The sequence below is a fragment of the Miniopterus natalensis genome, chromosome 6 (genome assembly GCF_054644295.1).
Source record: "Miniopterus natalensis isolate mMinNat1 chromosome 6, mMinNat1.hap1, whole genome shotgun sequence".
NCBI lineage: Eukaryota > Metazoa > Chordata > Mammalia > Chiroptera > Miniopteridae > Miniopterus > Miniopterus natalensis.
The window spans coordinates 36,490,238-36,509,669 of record NC_142086.1 but is presented as its reverse complement, the minus strand read 5'-3'; the positions used below and the strand labels follow the sequence as shown (position 1 = coordinate 36,509,669).

Below are 19,432 nucleotides of genomic sequence, written 5' to 3'. Positions count from 1 at the left end.
ACACATAGAAAAAAGACTGTCAGTCTCAGCATTTCATTTTGTTAGAACTTTGCCTAGAAAGATATTTTCAGTCCTTTAAAAACAATCCAACATATCTGGGATTTGTTTTCAAATAATCCAGTGAGGGGAGGGCAGGGGAAGGGAGGTTGTTTAGGTATTTAGAGATCAAATAGGACAGACGCGAGTTGATAGTTTTCGAAGCCGAGTAAAAGGTGTATGAGAGTTCATTCTACTACTCTCTTTCCTTTTGTATGCTTGAAACTATCCACAGTAACAACTTTTAAATATTCTTAAAGGTAAAAAGGAAACAGCAAATATGATAATAATTAGTCATATTAATTAGTCCTACATCTGAAATAGTATATGTGGTACAGAATTCTCATTCACTTAACAGATACCTATCTACTACCTACCATATGCCTAGCATATATATAATTAAAATGAAAAGAGAAAGCTGCATAAATTTTGTGTCACACAATAATTAAACCATTATATTATCAAGACAAATGATCAAATTTGCATTTGACAAGGCCATGGGTCAGGTCGTTTGGAGCACTGGGCAATACTACGTAACATAGGTTCAGTTCTGCCTGGATGAGGGAAGAGACAAGATAAACCTCAGAAAAATTTTCCTTCTGCAGGACTTTGTTCCTTGGAACCTTAGTTTGAATAAGCCAAATTTAATATAAGGAGAGATACACTTTAATAAATTCAATTTAATATATATTTTGTCTCCAATTCTATTGTCCAATCAGTGTATGTAACATTTAGCAACTTCCTTTATCAGCATAGCTCCCATGTCTTCGATGAATCCTGTTCCACTGGGACAAGAGAATACTTCATTACAATGGTGACTACAATAATGACAGCCTCAGGAGTGCCCCAGGAAGGAACGCCTAAAGGAGAACTACCCGACAATCACCATTTAGTACCACAGAGTCCATGTCCACAGCCAGGCCCTGCAAGCTTCCCACGGAGGTCCGGTTTACGATGCTCGTCTGGATGGAGTCCTTCAGGATGGCGGCCACACAGTCCTCGCAGAAGATATGGCCCTTGGCATGTGGCATGACAAACACAATCCAAAAGTGGACCAGGAGGCCACCTTTGTTGTTACTGCTGTAGAGAGCAGAGAAAGGTGTTCAGGGGTACGGCGTAGGAAGTAGATTTTTGCAGGAAGCCAGTGACCCAACTGATTTCGAGGTAAGGCCACTGAGCACATTTTTCAACTGAACATAACTTTCTTCTCTAGGAAGTCATTGATTCCTATTATGGGGACTGGAAAAGGAAGGCGTGTATTCTTGTGTTGGGCTCAGATTTAGAACCATTAGCGTATAGTTGCATCTCCATGGAGAATATACTATTTCTATGGCTGTCAATCAGTTTTCAACGCTATTACAAATAGGAAGTTTTAATTTTTGATACCTCACAGTGTCCATACACAGTGCTAGATCTGCTTTATCCCACTTAATTTTATCAGAAAGGTCCTATTATTATTCCAGTTTTACAGATGAGAAGATTAAGGCCAACTACAACTCAAAACCACACAGCTAGTAAGTAGCAAATCCAGGAATCCACTCCATTTTGGTTTCAGCCTGACCCTGGAGCAAGCACTCCTATCTACACAAATATTGTCATATTTTATTAAAAAAATACATAAGATAGTATTCTATAGTAAATAACTTGGGAAATAAAAGTGAAGGAAAGTAAACAAATTGCTTTATTCTAAGACTCTCATGCCAAAGTGGATTATGAATCTCTATAGATATATTGGGGATAGGGGAAGGTGAGATACTATACAGGGCATATAATTTTTCCAAAAAATTGCTTGACCATAGAATCCTTTTTTTTCTCTTAGAAGGTCTCTAGTGATCAGTTTTTTACTGAACATATTATGAGAAATATTGGTCTCTGTTTTATTTTTGCTCCCACCCAATATAGTGGCCATGTTAATGGACATTTTGCCCAATGTGATTAATACAGGGGTCCTGGTCCCAGCTATGGGGAGAGGGTAGATAAAGAGAAAAACTCAGCATGACAGCATAGCAAAGAAGTGGGTCACTGTTGTGTTAAAAGGGAATTAACCCACAACCGACCCCAAGAAGTTGCTTGATAATGGTGATATCTTGGCCCTTTCAGGGTTTTGAGAGGAATTTATAATGGTGAACATAAAAATCCTAAAGCAAGGGACTCACATTACCTGACATCTGCAATGACAGATTGCTTGTAAAATTTGGAGAAGGCAGATGTTGTATAAACCAGGTTTACCTGAAAAAGAAAAGCCGAGGTGTCTGAAGTCTTTCGCACTGGCTTCCTCTCACAGTACCTAGCATGCTCTAGGTCCAAGGTCTGGTTAGCTACCAAGGAGAAAAACAGTGGTCGAACTAAAGGCCTCTAACACCAAAACCAGACATTGTTCTTTGATTTTTTTTTTTACTTTTATTTTTTTTAGAGAAAGTGGAAGGGAGGGACACATCACTTTGATTGATTGCCTCCCTGCATGCTCCCTGGCCAGGCCAGGGATGGAACCTGAAACCCAAGTACGTGCCCTTGACTGAGAATTGAAACCTCTCTACCTTTTGGTGTGCAGGACAGGGCTCTAACCGCTGAGCAACACCAGCCAAGGCTATTCCTTGAAGTCAAATAAATTTTTACTTCCTGTAGCAGTCTTGGATTACTTAACTTTCATTCTGCTTTCTCTGAAGAATAATGTTACCTTTATTAATTTATTTTTGTCTTTATAGACCCTAATTAATTTCTTTATCCTGTCTATTCCAAAGTTAATTTTCTCCACAATTAATAAACCAAACTCCTTAAGCACACTGTAAAAGTACTTGACCCAACCTCTTTTCTATTAATAAATGGCGTTGAAAAATTAAATTCTTAAGGACACATTCCTATATTAACCACTAGGGGGCGAGTGGTGCCCACAGCCAGGACAACCATCCCCTTCCCCCACTCACCAGTCTCTAGGGAAACACCCAGCTGTTTTAAAACTCCATTAATTGCATCTCAAAAGAAAGCTATTTCAATCAATTTACCTTCTTGGCCCCTACTTAGCGTTTCTAAAACCAAAATGACTCATCTGTCACATCTCTTGAATTCCCCTTTCTACACATTGGCAAAAATTACACACCTAATTGCCCAGGAGGGGAAAAAAATAACCTGAGAAATAATATAGCGTAGTGGAAAAAAATATGAGCTGTGGAGTTTAAATTCACTGTGCAACACAGAACAAGTTACCTATACCTGCTGGGCCTCCACTGTATTTTTAATCCCCTACTTCCTTCCTTCCTTCCTTCCTTCCTTCCTTCCTTCCTTCCTTCCTTCCTTCCTTCCTTCCTTCCTTCCTTCCTTCCTTTCTCTTTCTTTCTCTCTCTCTCTCTCCCTCCCTCCCTCCCTCCCTCCCTCCCTTCCCTTCCCTTTCCTTCCTTCCTTCCTTCCTTCTTTCTCTCTTTCTCTCTTTCTCTCTTTCTCTCTCTCCCTCTCTCTCTCTCTCTCTCTCTCTTTCTTTCTTTCTTTCTCTCTCTCTCTCTCTCTCTCTCTCTCTCTCTCTCTCTCTCTTCTTTCTTTCTTTCTTTCTTTCTTTCTTTCTTTCTTTCTTTCTTTCTTTCTTTCTTTCTTTCTTTCTTTCTTTCTTTCTTTCTCTGTAAAGTGGTGACCAAAATACCTACCTCTTTGTGATAATTTGAGGAATAATTAATATATTACAAATAAAGCGTTTAGCCCTAGCAGGTTTGGCTCAGTGGTTAGAGTGGGTTCGATCCTAGCCAAGGGCACTTACCTCGGTTGCAGGTTCCATCCTCAGCTTGTGGAGGAAGCAACCAATCGATGTGTCTCTCTCACATCGATATTTCTCTCTCTCCTCCCCCCCCCCCTTCCACTATCTCTGAAAAGCAATGGAAAAAATATCCTCAGGTGAGGATTCAAATAAATAAATAATAAATAAATAAATAAATAAATAAATAAATAAATAAATAAAAGGTTTAACCACATACCCAGAATGTAGAAAGCCTTCCATAAATAAGAGCCACTGTGCCCACTCTTGTCTTTGCTTGCTCTCTCTCACAGCCCTTCCTCAATCTACACCACAGTGTACCTGTCACTGTAGTATAGCCACCACTGTGCAGGCCACCTTCTCCATTAATATGTAGATACAATTTAGAAGAAATTTTCTAGTTGGTAATATGTACCAAGATCAATGAATCGATAATTTTCTATTTGATCAGAAATAATTTTAGGAAATCACCCAAGGAAGTAATCAGTTACACCCAATTTATGCACCAGTTTTAATTGTAGCATTATCAGTAGTAGCAAAAATTGGAAACAACTTAAATACCCAATAAAAAGGGTTTTTCTAACTTTGCAGCTATTAACATTTATTTCTTTAAGGAATATTTACTTGCATAGAAAAATGCAACCTAATGGTAAGAGTTAAAGATCAGATTATAAGACTGAATATCTACTAACACTTCAATATTGAGCTATCTCCTATGCCTGTGTGGTCCAGAGTAAAACGGGACTTATCTTTGGCGATGTTAAAGAAAATTTTAATGTTCTTTTTATACTTTTATGGGCTTTACACTTTATACATTTTTATTTATACTTTTAAAATTTATACTTTACTCTTTTATTTACTTATTTTAAACCTCTTTTATATTTTTTAGACTTTTCTAAATTTTCATAATAAATATGTACTACTTCTTCAATGAGAAAGTTTTCTTTAAGTGAATAGATGCCAGTGCATGGTAGAAATAAATGTATGCTGATCACAGAATCAACCAGCACACAGGTAAAGTCAGTACTAAAAGGTATTTTAAAGATCACCTGATCCAACCCCTTTATTTTACAGATGAGAAAAACTGAAACTGAAGCTCTAAAGCCATTTCTTTTTACTTCCAGCAGAAAGAGAGAAATAAACAGTTCTATTTTACAGCCAACATGAGCTAAGTCCCATGTTTCCTTGACTATGTTCTTTGCCCCCTCTGCGCACAGTAACACTTGTGACCCTCCTCCCCTCACCCCTCACCCCGACCCCACCCTGCCCAGTCTCTCACCCCAGCCCACCCCCCACATCACCTCACCACTTGTTGTACAGTCCGTGTCATTGACAGAAATTCCCTGGACTCCTTCTGCCGGTATTCAGGAAGAAACTCAATGTTGGTGATGCGAAACATTCCAACAAAGTAGAAAGCATCTTTGCTTTCCGTCTTGCCTGAAAGACAGGAGAAAGGGCAGGTAAGGGCTTTCCCATATGTGTGCTCATGAGGCATTACTGATCTATGCCAGTATCAGCTCCTGAAATGACTTAGTTTTAGGCAACTACATATTCTACTGGTTCACAGCTTGCAGAGTTCAAAATGCAATTAATAACATCTCTTTCGTCAGCAGTATATCACCGTTTCCCTTAGGATATTCTCTCTATCAGCTTCTGACAAATACTTAAGAACAAGACTAAAAGATAAAAGATACACCTCTTAGACATTCTACAAGTCACAGAGTCACTAAGGGACCAGAAAGAATATATACAAATTTTATGGATCCCAAGTCTGTGGAAGGTAAGGAGGTAAGAAATGTTTATCGTCAAGCTCTGAGGAGAAGTGAGAGCAGTGGGAGAAAAGGGAAGGGCCCCCAGTGGACCTGCACTGAGCCCCTGGGCGCTCATCCTCCGTCTGACTTGCGTCGCTGCTACACCGGCTGCGGGGCCAGGCCTCAGTTCTGTGCTGTGCAGGGAAAATTCATCCTCCCGATGAGCCACTAAGTTTGGTCCTCAGCTCAGTCAGGTCACTTTTGCTCAGACACTTTGCCTAGTGAGGACCATGGCTTTGGGTATCAGGTCTGCCCAGAAACAGGCAAAGACACAACTGTGTCTGGGTTGCCTTCAGACAACAGGCAAAGACACTGCTGTTGTTTGAGAAGAGCTTGGGGAAATGAGGGCTTTCTTTTCTGCCTTTTCTTTTTGTTACCAAAGACTTCCTCCTGTGTGGCACCATCCCCCAGGAACCCATGGCAGTGGTGATCTCTTTCCTGTGGCACCAGCCCCGCTGTATCATGACTTCCGTCGGGATGGCTGTCCTTCTAGAGGAACAGGACCTTCTTTTTGTCTCTCAACCCCTAACATAGAGTAGCCAGTGCCCGACTTAGCTTTGAAGCTCAATGAGTGTTTGTGGGAAGTAAGGAAGAGAAGAAGGAGAGGAGAGGAAAAGCACGTGGAAATGCTAAATAATTGGTGATGGCTGAATTAAAAAGATGGTGCATGAGAATCATGCTAACTGAAATAAGTCAGATGAAAAAAGGACAAGAACCGCAGGACTTCATTCATATGTGGGATATAAAACAAAAAGCAGCAAATGAACAAACAAACTCATAGACACAAACAGTAGGGTGGTTACCAGAAGAGAGGGGGTGGAAGAAGGGTGAACAGGTAAATGGGGTCAAACATATGATGATGGAAGGAGACGAGGCCTCAGGTGGTACACACAGCAGAACGTGCAGATGAAATACTATAGAACTGTACATCTGAAACGCATATAATGTTATTAACATATGTCACCCCATTAAATTTAATAAGAAATAGAAAAAAGAAGGTAGAGCCTTTGTGAGTGATAAGAAGCGACCTTCCTTGTAAGACCCACCCAGGGTCCCATTAGTTCCAAGCAGTGGAGTGAGGCAGTGGAGAGGGGAGGAGGGGCACAAGGTAAGGGGCAGATCTAGGCCTGAGCTTCTGTCCTAGATTTGTTCTTTCAAGTTAAGTAACTTTGGATGGATCACTAGACCTCTCATATAAAACGAAGGTTGTTTTGTTGCTGATTTTACCAGGGAAGTGCTTCTTTGAGGTTTTTCCCCCCTTGCAGACTTTTTAAAATTTGAATGAGAGCTGTGGCTTCTATCTGGAAGCTCACACATACACATCCTTCTGGCATCAGTAACTACTCAAGAGGAAGCATAACAACAATGTAAGGGAGATCAAATTGGTCTTGAACTGACTACATTGATCCAACTAGCTCAGCCCAACACATAAGACTCTGCTTGGTTTCCCTGACGAGCTGTCTACACTATTTCTTCAGGCCACCCTCTACACCCAAATTTGATGTATTGAAACTAACCACTGTTGTTTGTTGAACAGTTCTCGCTTGTCCATACCAGTTTCCCTTTGCTCATACTGGTCTGTCTTCCTGAAAGGATCTTCTCTGACTTTAACACAGCCAACAAACTACTTCTATACAATGACCATCCAAAACTTTATACAAAAATACTAGGGCAATGCAAATGTATCAGTTGAGGGCCAGAAGAGAACTGATGAGACATAAATTGATTTGTTCTGGGTTGGGATTATTCGTCTTTTGTGTTTGACTTAATTGCCCATTGACTTGATTTCCTGCCCCCCCACTAGGCTGTAAGAACAGAGATTCTTCCTATCTACCACTCCGTCCCCAAGCCGATCACAGGGCCCAGCTCTTCATGTGAGCTCATCACAGCTCCAAGATGTGTCAAATGAATTTCCAGAAACCAGTTCATGAAGCCTCTTCTGGACTCTACCCTGGGTAGGTTGGTTGTCTCTTTTCTATGATTATAAAGTGATTACTTAAACAAAAAACACACCAAACAAATAAACAAAAAATAAACTCTCATGCTCTTGCAGCACTAAACTGTGAGTTTTTTGAAAGTAGAAAATCTGTGAGTTTTTGAAAGGAGGAGATGCATCTTGGTATGCCTGATGTCTTGCATTGTGCCACATAAATTATAGGTGACCTGAACTGCTCAAGACAATATTCATTAATTTCTTTACCTATAAATCTTGCTTTCCAAACAAATTTTAATATCCTTGATAGAACACATATCCTGTATTAAACATATTAAGATGTATAGAGTGGGAAGTCTAGCATAAGTCAACAAAGGCTACAGTTGCTGCTCTGCATGGGTTAGTATTCTCTATGGAAGAATTTAGCTATGACTCCCATCCAATCAATCAGATAGACAAAAACATAAAAACAGAGGAAAGAAAGGCTCACGAGTACAATGAAGCTCAGAGAGCTGGAATATCAGGTTGCCTAGAAACGGGCAGTGGGTGGAATGAGGAAATGAAACAGCTTAGCATTCCATTCATTTCTAAAGCTAAAATTGGACTAAATGGATTACATTTCTGAACTAGTGAAAGTTTGCTCCTGAGCACCCTCCTCAGCTCTTTTCATCCTATCTCCCATCTCTGCTCCTCTTGCTCACCTGTGGGAACAAAGCAGTAGTAGGGAAAGAAGAAAGGGGACAGAATATTCTGGTTTCTTCCTCCAAAAACCTCAAGAGTTTCAGAAATGGCTATTAGTCTGAGAAATAAGAAAAGTCTATCAGAAACACCCAGGGTCAGATCTGGCCTGCATTTCTCCTGCTGACCTCGCAGGGTAAGCCCAAACCCAATGGAAGGTAGATTTTAACTCACTGATGTAGAGCCACAGAAGAGTCCAGGCTATGACTGCCAGAATGAATAAAAACACCGTGAAGAGAATGATTTTGTTCTGGACATTCCAAAAGGGAGCTTTCTTCTTGGGTTGCTTCTTGGGTTTGGCTTTGTTGATGGGTTTTCTCGGTGGTCGTCTCCCTGGTGGTCTCCCTGGTGGTCTCACTGGTGGTCTCGCTGGTCTCCCTGGCAGCTTCCCTGGGGCACTGACCACCTGAACTGAGATATTGGATATCTTTAAAAAAAAAAAAAAAAGATGTATTATTAATTAGAAGTAGTCTAGAGCTTAAATGGAATCACTCAGTAAAGAGAATCTTGGTGCTAAAATGTCTAAATATGTCAGTCAAATGATTAACTTAAATGCAATAAATTGACTTGCATCGATCACACATTGAAGATCAGAAAAAACACACAGACATTATGTGAACTCCAGTGAAATGGTTCCCAGGTCCTCTCCTCAACTCCCCAGTTTGGCTAAATAGATGCTGGAGCGGATAGGCCTGAATTTCATAGAGTGTAGACTAGAGGAACTGAAGGTCAGGAGGTTAGGATTCTCTGTGGGTCGATTCCTGTGTACACAGCTGTGAAGATGCGTGTGTATTTAAAATGTTTGTATTAAAATAGCCCTTCTCCCATGACCAAGTTCTTCTGGGCTGAAACGAGTTTGAAAATAACAATAAAAGTTCCTCAGAGAAATGAGTCGATTTCCTAATTATGGCTTCAGGACTGAGCGGTAGGAGGAAGGAGTGAAGGCTGACATTGCGGTGAGTAGGATGGGATCAAGGTGCTTGTTTCACCTTTGCCGCACATGCATGCCCGTTTATGCCAGTCACTGCACTGATCCGTACCTCAATCACAAACGAAAGGGTGATTACAAAATAAAGAATTAAAGAGAGAGCTCAGAGAAAATTATTGGCTTTACTGTATTCATGTGCAAAATGTTATATGCCAGAGGGAAAAATACATTATTTAACTCTTTCCCCTCTTTTCTTTCTTTCTCCTCAACCCTCTGCCATTTGATCCCGTGAATTCTTTAATAATGTATGCGAGAGTTTAGCTTCTTTGGAGGAGAGATTTATACATGTCAGGGTAACTAAACTCCAGTGATGAAATGACTTTTAACCACACATTCTCTTAAAGGCAACAATCTAGAACACCAACTCCAAAGAAATAATCTCTCTTCTGAGCTCTCCTAAGAGCTCTCTCATTCCCTGTTCCTCTCTCTTACCCCTCCCTTCAAAGCACATGTCTTCTGGCCTTTGCTCCTACCAATCCGTGGGATAATATGTGGCAAGTACATCCTGAATTATTCATGGCTCCCCCATTCTTTTTTGCCAAACACCGTTGTCATCCCCTGGAGTGAAATGTCCCTCCTGGTGAAACTGAACGAGACTAGACCTCATTTCGTGTGATGTCCTGCAGGACTGAGGATGATATTTCTAAAGAGAAAAACATCCCACTGCAGGATGAGTTGATTACGGTGTGAAGCTACTTTCAAATATCCCCCCCAAAGAAATAAAAGAGGAAAACACATAGAAATGCCAGCACGCATAGAACTGACAAGGCCAGGGTTGGGGCCTTGAGTGCAGGAACACATTATAGGCAGTCTCAGTTAGCACTGATTAAATTTTAAAGTGGAATTTGTGTAGAGATCAGTACAATTTCCCTGGAGTTTTAGAAAAACAGCTGCACGTCAGTTGCCAAGTACAGCACTTCAAAACAAGCCCACATTTGTAAAATCCATTAAGTAACGGAGGAGGGGAAGGTATTTCATTATTGTTCCCCTTATTTTTATATAGTAACATGGTCTCATTTCACTAACAGGGTCAACAATAAGTGGCACTCAAGTAACAGAGGACGCTTCCCATGCGGTACTTACATTCACGTCAGCAGGCTTGGATGAAACATCATTGTTTTCTTTGTCCATTTTTAGGAGTTCCGCATGTGAGCCTCCAACGGTGTCTCACAGCCAGCTCTCACTCCCTCACATTCTCGCTTGAGAAGAACTGGTCACCGCGTTCAAGCTAGCTTTCAGAGGAAAGGAATCAATTTACCTCCACCGGGTCCAGTTCAGAAACTGAAGCTGCCTCATTGCTATATAGTGAATGTTAAAGGGACCTAGCAGTCAGCTTTGCACCCCAAACTAAAGGTTTCTTAATGTAACTCTAATGTGAGTCAGGCCCCTCAGAGCTGAGCCTCAGGGCAAGGTTGCCTCGCAAGGATACTGTCCAACAACCCCCAAATATTTACAAATCATTTAAATTTTTGCCAGCCTCTACTAAAGAATATTAAAAGATCTAATTTATAACCCTCGGCTCCACTTCTTACAGATCCCCACATCCCATTGCTCTTGCTCTGGAAGCTTGTCTCCAATTTAGCTCTCGGCTTTCCAGCTACCCTCTGAAAATCCCTGTCAAGAGGATTTTTCCCCCCCTTTTCCTCCCCCTCCTCTTGCAATCCTCAGTAAACCCAGGCCCTTTTGGATAAAAGTCTCCTGTTCCCATCTCTCCCCTTCTCCCCCACATCGACCTGAATTCGGTTCAAGCTGGGGAGAGGAGGGAAGTGGTGAGGGGCCTTGTCAGAATTTTGCTCAGGAGGCAGGGGAAGGGAAAAGGCTAGGATTGCTCATACATCACACACCTTGTCCTTGTGACAAGGACGTGCTTCCCTGCAGGCACTGGGCATCAATGGAAAACTAATCAATCGCTCCTTTCTTTTCTTTTTAAAACCCTCACCTGAGGATAGGTTGCTATTGATTCTAGAAAGAGAGAAACATCTAAGTGTGAGAGAGACGGCCACCTCCTGTATGCACCCGACCGGGGACCGAATCTGCAACCTGGGTATGTGCTCTGATCAGGAATTGAACCCATGACTCTTTGGTACACGAGAGGATGCTCCAACTGACTGAGCCACACTGGCCAGAGCTAGTGGATTGCCCTTTAAAGAAGAAATACTGCTCTGCTGACCCAGGCACAAACTTCCTTATCATTTAAAGGCTGGTCATAAGAAAGCAAGTGAGAAACTGCCTGCTGAAAGTGGTTAAAGATTAGTGAGTAAAGACAGAATGACAAAAAAAATTATGTCACGTAGTACAAATTCCCTTCCTGGCTTTTATGATTTATTAATAGCACTGATGAAATGATTAATAATGCTTTAGACTTTTTAATTATAACATTGGGATATTTAAAAATGAAGTCCTCTTTAATTACCCATCCTTTCTGTATTATTTTCCTTATTTCTAGAACAACTTATTTCACCAATGTAAGTTGACCATATGCCCTGGGCAGTGGTCACTGACAAGGACTCTTTCCTAAGAATCAAACATTAGACAGGCTCCTCTGAGTCTACCTTTTTAAATAAAATACATATATATATATGTTTTTATTGATTTTTTTTCTTTTAAGAGAGAGGAAGGGAGAGGGGGAGAAAGAGAAACATTGATGTGAGAAACATCAATTGGTTGCCTTATATATGCGCCCCGACCCGGGACTGAACCCACCACCTGGGTATGTGCCCTGACTGGGAACCGAACCGGGGACATGTTGGTGCACAGAGCAACGCTTAATCAACTGAGCCTCGCCAGCCAGGTGTCCGGGACCTTTTTGACTAGGCCTGTCCTTGGGCCTTGTTTTTCATCTGCACAGCCAGTTGTAGCAAGAATCCTGATGTCAGTTTAGTGAGAATCTCCGCCTTGATATTTGAACAAGTTCCTCAATCCCCAACTCAATATACAAATCGTTGGCCTGCCTTGATCAAGAATTCCCCTGCCCTTGATGTCCCCTCTTATTAATTTTCTATCCACTGGCCCCTCTTTCTGCTCATTGGCCATAAATCAACAGCTCTCTTTACTGTACTTGGAAGTGAGCTCAGTTCTGTCATGAAGTCTCTTTCACGTATTGCGATAGGAGTGAGTAAAATCTGTCTTTACTGCCTTTCACTAGTGTCTGGCTCTGTTTTTCTTTGACATCACCAGGAATGGGAAGGGGTGGCAAATCCTAGGAGGCTGCACTATACGTAGAGAATTTAAAAGCAGTCATAAAACCTGCTATAGGCTTTTTTTTTTTTTTTTTTAGCACCATTTTCCAGCAATTCTAAATAATGTCAGTGATAAAATACTCCTCTCTGAAAAAAATCTTTGACTGGTATATGTTTTAAATAATTGTTGCTATTATAACTGAATGTTAATAATACATGTATATGTAAGCTTCAAATGAGCGCATTTTTTTTAAATAATTTTATTTATTTTTTAATATATCTTTATTGATTTCAGAGAGAGGAAAGGAGATGGAGAGAGAGATATAGAAACATCAATGATGAGAGTCATTTATCGGCTGCAGCCCGCAACCCGGGCATGTGCCCTGACGGGGAATCGAACCCCGATCGCCTGGATCCTAGGTCGACGCTCAACTGCTGAGCCACGCCTGGCTGGGCCAAATGAGCGCATTTTTATTACTCATCTTTTAATAAGTATGAATGTCATACAGAGTGTGAACTGCAAGGTGCGATATCTTCACGTGGAATGTTTTGTATGCAATATCTGTTTTGTTAACTTGTTTTTACTAAAGTAGTTATACATACAAAGTCAAATAAATTGTTCACTGTGTTTTTCTAGCCATTTTATTATTTATTTTATTTCATAACTATTACTGAAAATGTTTTCATTGTGTAGAGACAAGGGCTGTAAAAGAATGATTGACTCTAGATGGACAGATGTATGATAAAGCAAGTATAGCAAATGCTAATGGTAGAGTGTAGGTGTGAGTATATGCATTTACACTATAGAATTCTTTCAACTGTATGTTTGCAACTTTTTTTTGACAAGGTGTTGGGGGGAGGAATTATCACCTGCAGGAGGCAAGTACTCCAGAGAAGCCACTGGTTTTGAGAGGCAATAAAAGCTGAGGTACAAGGTGAAGTCTTGGTGAGCGAGCACGCATCCGCCCCCTTGTTGCTGTCTCGCTCGTGAACATTCTGGCACAGAGCCCCTTTGATCCCAGAACACAAGACCAAAAGCAGTCACAATGGTCAGCTGCAGGCCGATGCTTCCCATCTTGAACAGCTGGAAAGGCAGTGAAGGTTTTTATTCCTTTCCAGGAACAAAGGCCCCTGTGCAGAAGGAAGTGAGGGAGGCGTCGGCCTTCTGGCCAGCCAAGCAGAGAGCGTGCAGTGAACTGGATCGAAGGAGAAATACTTCCCCATTGAATACGGCAGCGGTCGTTGGGAGTGCATAACTTATCCAATAAATCAATTCAACACACAGAAACATTCTAAATATTTCAGTCTTCTGTCCCAAAGGCAAGCTCAGTGCATCTGAAGGCCTGGAGGTAGGGCCAAGTCACCGATCTAACCTGAGCAAGGTTCTGAGCCCCTGGACTAGAAGGCACTTTGCAGTGGGGGTGACACCTCCATCCTTGTCTAACCAGAGGAGAGGTCAGCTCTCCCATAACTGATAAAGTTCGTTTCTGTCACTTAGGACCCACTTTTCTCTATTATGATAAATGGCCATGTGCTGAGGTGCCATCTGATCATCAGTCAACACCGAGCTCTCTGCAGCAGGAGAGTGAATCCTGAGGACTCATAAGGTTTCCCAGGAGCCTGGGAAGCCAGCCAGCCATTTAACACTATCACACTCAGTGTCCTGTAATAAACTCACATGACAGTGATCATGGCTTCCCTTTCCCTTCTGACTCCCAGGGAGCATCCTTTTAATCCTTTGTGTCACATCCCATGGATCTTTTAGAAAAATGAAACTATAGGGGACATCTTAGAGAACCCTTAGATTGGGACTATTGTAGTATCCCCTTAACTGGTTTTCTTCCTCTAGGCTCATCCCTCACAGGTGCATATCACCACTAGCCAAATCTTCCTAAAATAACTCTAATGTCACCTACATATTTGTCAATCACAGCCCGGTCTCCTTTTGTTCAGTCCCTTTATCCTGGCATTAAGGTCTTCCTCGGTGGGACACCATGCCACCTTCCTGTGCCCACCTGTCATATCAACTAAATTCGCTCTTTCAAATAATACATTTTCAATCTTTATTCATCCATTTATTCACCCATACATCTGTTTACTCAACGTTTATTGCATGCCTACCATGTGACAGATGCCAAATATTTTTTAAATGAATTAAATATATAACTACCTTTTAAAAAATTCTCAATTGAGGAAGCAGTCATGCAAGCTACTGATGACAATATTATGTAAGAAGTGGTCTCAAAGAGGTGTCAACAAGATGCCACAGAATCATAGAGGAGGCTGCTATTAGCAGCCCTCTGCTCTGAATCTTGCACCCCAGGGCACGTTACATTATTCAAGCCCTGACACTTTCACCGCCTTACTTGTAGCTCTCCTGCAAGCTTTTCTACAATTCTTTTCCTTTACTTAAAAGTTTTATTATATAAACCAGTACATGAAAATTAAATAATGTTATAATAATCAACATCTTTCATGTTGTCTTGGTTATTTGGCTTTGCCATATGTATAGCCTGTCTCCAAAAGCCTTGAAAACAAGGTCCCTCCTGTATTAGCCTCTTTGATGTAATAGCCTTGAGAGCCTGGGGGGAAGGCCCCTTCAGGAATCAGTTGCATGTGAGATTGGCTTACCTTATTTACAAGCTAGTAAGTTAGCCTGTGACATGGATGGTGGTAGAAGACACAAGACTGAAGGCTCAGCAAACAGCGTGAGTACAGCACGGTTGCATTGGCTTCCTTTTTCCCTTAAGTCCCACAGGACTGACACAATATGGTTCAGGTGATTGCCGTTTATGTCACAGCTGAGGAACGCTGAGCTTGGGGAAATACCATTATTATAGCAAGTTATAAGTAAGCCTACCCATTGACTGAGAGATTAACTCATGCTTCAAGTTGCTCCCAAAACATACCCGGAAAAATAACCAAGACAGAGAGCCATCAGGACATTGCATTCTTGGCACACACAGTACATCTGTTTCCTGGGGCTGCCATGACAGACTGTGGTTTAAAATAACAGAAATGGATTGTCTCACAGTTCTGGAGGCTAGAAAGCCATGTCTGAACTCTGTAGGGAAGAATCCCACCTTGCCTCTTCCTAGCTCCTGGTGGTAGCTGGTGCTCCTTGGAGCTCCTTGGCTTTCAGCTATAACACTTCAGTCTCTACCTCTCTTAGTTGTCACATGGGATCCTCCACTCATGTGTCTCTGTGTCTCTTCTCTTCTAATAACTACACCAGCCATATTGGATTAAGGACCCACCCTCCTCTGATATGACCTCATCTTAACCAATTATATCTGAAATAAAGTCATATTCTAAGGTAGTGGCAGTTAGGACCTCAATATATAATTTGGTGGGACATAATTAAGTCCATAACACCCTGCAAGGTCTGTAAGAGTGGGAGAGACTATTCGAGAATTGCCTCTTTCAATAGAGTAAACTTGCTTCTAAGAGCACTGCAGAAATTCTCTAACCTGGCCATAGCCTGAGGCAGCTGCAGGTGGCATTCTAACCGTATTGTCTAGATGTTATCCTAAACCCCATTATATTCTTCTCTTTTTCCCTCCATGGTGAGGAGGGGGAGGATGGCACAGTACGACTGAGTCCTGGTCCAGGAGGAGCCATTAGTACAGCATCGTGGTCAGCCATGTCAATACCAAGGGCGAACGGTCAGAGGAGGTTGTCCTGCACTAGACCAGTAAATGGGGGGACAAGAGGGTAACAGTTTATGCCTATATTCTTCCTGGCTTAGCGAACACATTAAAAAGACCTCTTTTCCCTTTTTAGGTACCTGGTAAAAAGACTGCACAATTTAATATAAACATGTGGTTGAGCTAATAAGGGGCACTTGGGTGCACTAGCTCAGAAGTCTTTCTATAACACATCCTTAACTAGAGAGACCTTAGGGGGCCCACATTGGCCCAAGTTGGTAAACAGCTTCTCACAGAAAGCTATCAACATATTGAGCTTGCAAGGCATCTGGCTCGCTGTAGGAGCTGAGTCAGCTCAATGTTTGATGAAGGAATGAATCTGCTGAACTAAAAAGTATTGACTTCGGAAATTATGTGAAGGTCACTAGATAACAAAGGAATGCTTTTTAAAATCCAACTGTAAAAGTTAGATTAATCAGATGGAAAGAATAGGATTGGAGAAATGACTGAGTAATAAATGAAAACAATAATGATAGAATGAAATGTAACAGATGAATCAAATGAACTTGGCACAAGGAGGTATGAAGAAAAAGCAGAAATAAAAATAAGAGTAGGAGAAAACAAAGGGCCAGGAGCAATAAAGTCATTTTAAATGTGTACCCCATTGCTTAACCGGTCCTGGAGAACATCTCGCTTCTTAGCAGGGTCCAGTCCTGCCCTACCCTGCACAGTTAGTTTAGCTTCTCCACCAATTTCATCTCTGTTATGGTGCTCCATTCTTCAAGCTTCTTTGGAGTTTACTGCCTTGTCATACCAACTTCCCCACAGGCTGTGTGCACGTTCTGGAACCTGAAATAAACACCTTTATTAAACTATTGGCTCATCAACCCAACTCAGTCCCAATTAGAGGCCCCAGTGGCCTTGATGTAATTTGCAAACGGCAGAGGAGAAATGCCTCAGTCTACTTTCTGGTCATTTCTGTCAAAAGTCAGATGCTTGGGAGCACAGCTAAAATCCAAATAAAAACATCAGTGATGTGACAAAGTAAAAATCCTACCCTTCCCAAGCCCCTCACCCCCAGAAGAAAGAACGATTTCAGAATTAAATTAGACCCTTTCTCCCAAGAGTGGTTTGACTCTCTGACATTTCCTTCCTTGATTGAGGCCAGTTGTATGAAACAGTGTTTTGCTTTTTTTGTTTTTCTTCTTTTAATTACAAACCAACTGTAGGTTCGGGTTTTGTTCCAGCCAATACATACAATGTCTGTGTGCTTTCTGGAGCATTAGCTACTAAATTATTTTTTATTCATTTCCACCTTTATTTGCTCAAGGCTTCCCTAAAACCTTCGGGTGTCTAAGACGGCTGTTCATTTGCCAGGTCTCCCGGCTGTCACATTATTATCGATCTCTAGTGAGAACTCTAAACCACGGTTGGGAGGGCTCTTGGGCCAGCACCAGGATGCAGGGGCCTCCTGTGGAGCCTGGTTGCCTTTCCCCAGCGGCTCCGTGCATCCGACCTACTGGCGTGTGCTGCCATCCTCTAGCTTTTCTTGTCAAGCATGAAGGGCACATGAGCGGATGTCTGTGCTAAGTAATCATTCAGTGCATCAGTTTGCGCCAATGGACCGAAAAGTTATCTTAAACGGCATTTTTGCACTTCTTGCACAAGTTGAATGTCACTAGAAGTCCTTGATAGCGCCAACTAACAATTACCCACAGCTGCCAAATTCCCTTTCTTAAGATTCAGGCTCTTCTGCCTCACTGAGAAAATGTCCTGGCATCTTAGCAAGTCAGCAAGGATGGAATCTGCCCCCCTTCCCCCCCCCCCCCGGGCTGGTATCAGGCTGTGAGGGTCATCGCTCCCCACAGTAATCCAGGGCCACGAGGCAGGACTGCGCAGGTAGGGGGCTGATTCCTGACTTTTCCTGATAAACCCACATCAGCTGAGGGAGCCTGTTCCTCACAAAAACCCCGAGGGTAGCGTGGGGCCTGACAGATAGCAGGTGCTGAGTAAATCTTGGCTAATGTACTAATTAAATAAGAGTTAATGACATTGACTAATTACTATGAATTGATGGATACAACATTGCTAAAGACCTGGTTTCTCCATTCTTATTTCTTTTACCAGAGGGGAGTATTGCAGCCTTGTTTGCTCTCAAAATTAAATTTTATACCCAAGGAGAGTGCCTCACTCATCTTATCCTAATCCTGGGCCTAATTAAAGGATTCCAAACAAAAAGAAAGATTTACACAACATGCACACGGTTTTGCAGGAATAATTCTGATCAAGTATTGGTTACCTATGTACACAGGGTGCTCTGAACTCAGGAAGGAATTAAACACATCTTTTGAGCTGGGTCCAGAAAATCATGGCTGCTTTCCTGAATTGTGAACAGCTCTTCCCTGTGAGCCCCTACTGGGGAAAGATTAAGTGCTCCTGGAGGGGAGGGACCTCATCTTCTCCTGGATATTCCCCAGAGCCTGTCACTGTGTCGAGGATCTAGAAGGCGGTGTTGCATAATGGAATTCATAAAACTTTGGAATCATAATGTTCAGGGTTCAAATTCCAGTTCCCCTTCTTACTAATTGTGCGAGCTTGGGCAGTTCTTTTGACCTCTCTAATCTTCACTTTCCTTATTTGGAAAACTTTGTAAATACTCACCTTGCAAGATTGTTATAAGCATTAGAGGAGATGTATTATATATAACACCTGATATTTAGTAGATGCTTAATAAATATCTTGCAAGTGAAATTCTCTTAGGTTATTATTTTTTTCCTTCAATTGTTCTGAAGCAAGATTTCTTCTCAGGCAGTCTTTCCTTTTGCACTCTATGTGAGCCAAGCTCATCCAGTCTTAAGACTGATGCAATGTTCTCCCAAAGAATTATTGATCCAAGAATGTGGAACCAGAATGGATATTTAGCTTTACCCAATAGAAGGCCACTCAATGTGTTTCATTAAAATAAATGTCAGTAGGGCAATATTTGCCCTAAACTCATCTGAACCATAGTGAGATTTACCCTTGCCCTTCAAAATAGTTTTACATTCTTAGCTCAGGGCCATAAAAGTTGACATATTTATTTTGAGAATATATAATAGACTCATAGCCACATCAGATTTTCTATTTAGCTGAGTGGCAAATCAATTAACCACATTTTGCTGTGGTTCTCTTGTCTAAGACATTTAAGTTGAATTCTGGAAAGATAATTTATGTTTTAGTCCCATATTTTGCAATATTATTTTTACCAGTTGACCCTTTTGTCTATCAACCCTGCGTGCTTTACAGAGTCATTAACAAGCATGAACAGTTCATGGATTTAGTGTGCTCTTTGGCAGAGATGAAAAATTCTGAGATTTGGGAC

The 19,432-nt window shown here is 41.6% G+C and overlaps 1 protein-coding gene across 1 annotated transcript in view; it reads right to left on the bottom strand.

Moving 5' to 3' along the window:
* Positions 1-10,434, bottom strand: part of TMPRSS7 (transmembrane serine protease 7) — a 35,779-nt gene extending 25,345 nt beyond the window's left edge. Inside the window, exons 1-5 of the mRNA XM_087817867.1 lie at positions 10,329-10,434; positions 8,432-8,684; positions 5,082-5,212; positions 2,198-2,265; positions 923-1,116 (exon numbers count right to left, since the gene is read on the bottom strand). Of these exons, the coding sequence (XP_087673993.1) occupies positions 923-1,116; positions 2,198-2,265; positions 5,082-5,212; positions 8,432-8,684; positions 10,329-10,376 (694 nt within the window). The 5' untranslated portion in view covers positions 10,377-10,434. The remainder of the gene's footprint in view (positions 1-922; positions 1,117-2,197; positions 2,266-5,081; positions 5,213-8,431; positions 8,685-10,328) is intronic.
* Between the last annotated feature and the right edge of the window lie 8,998 nt (positions 10,435-19,432).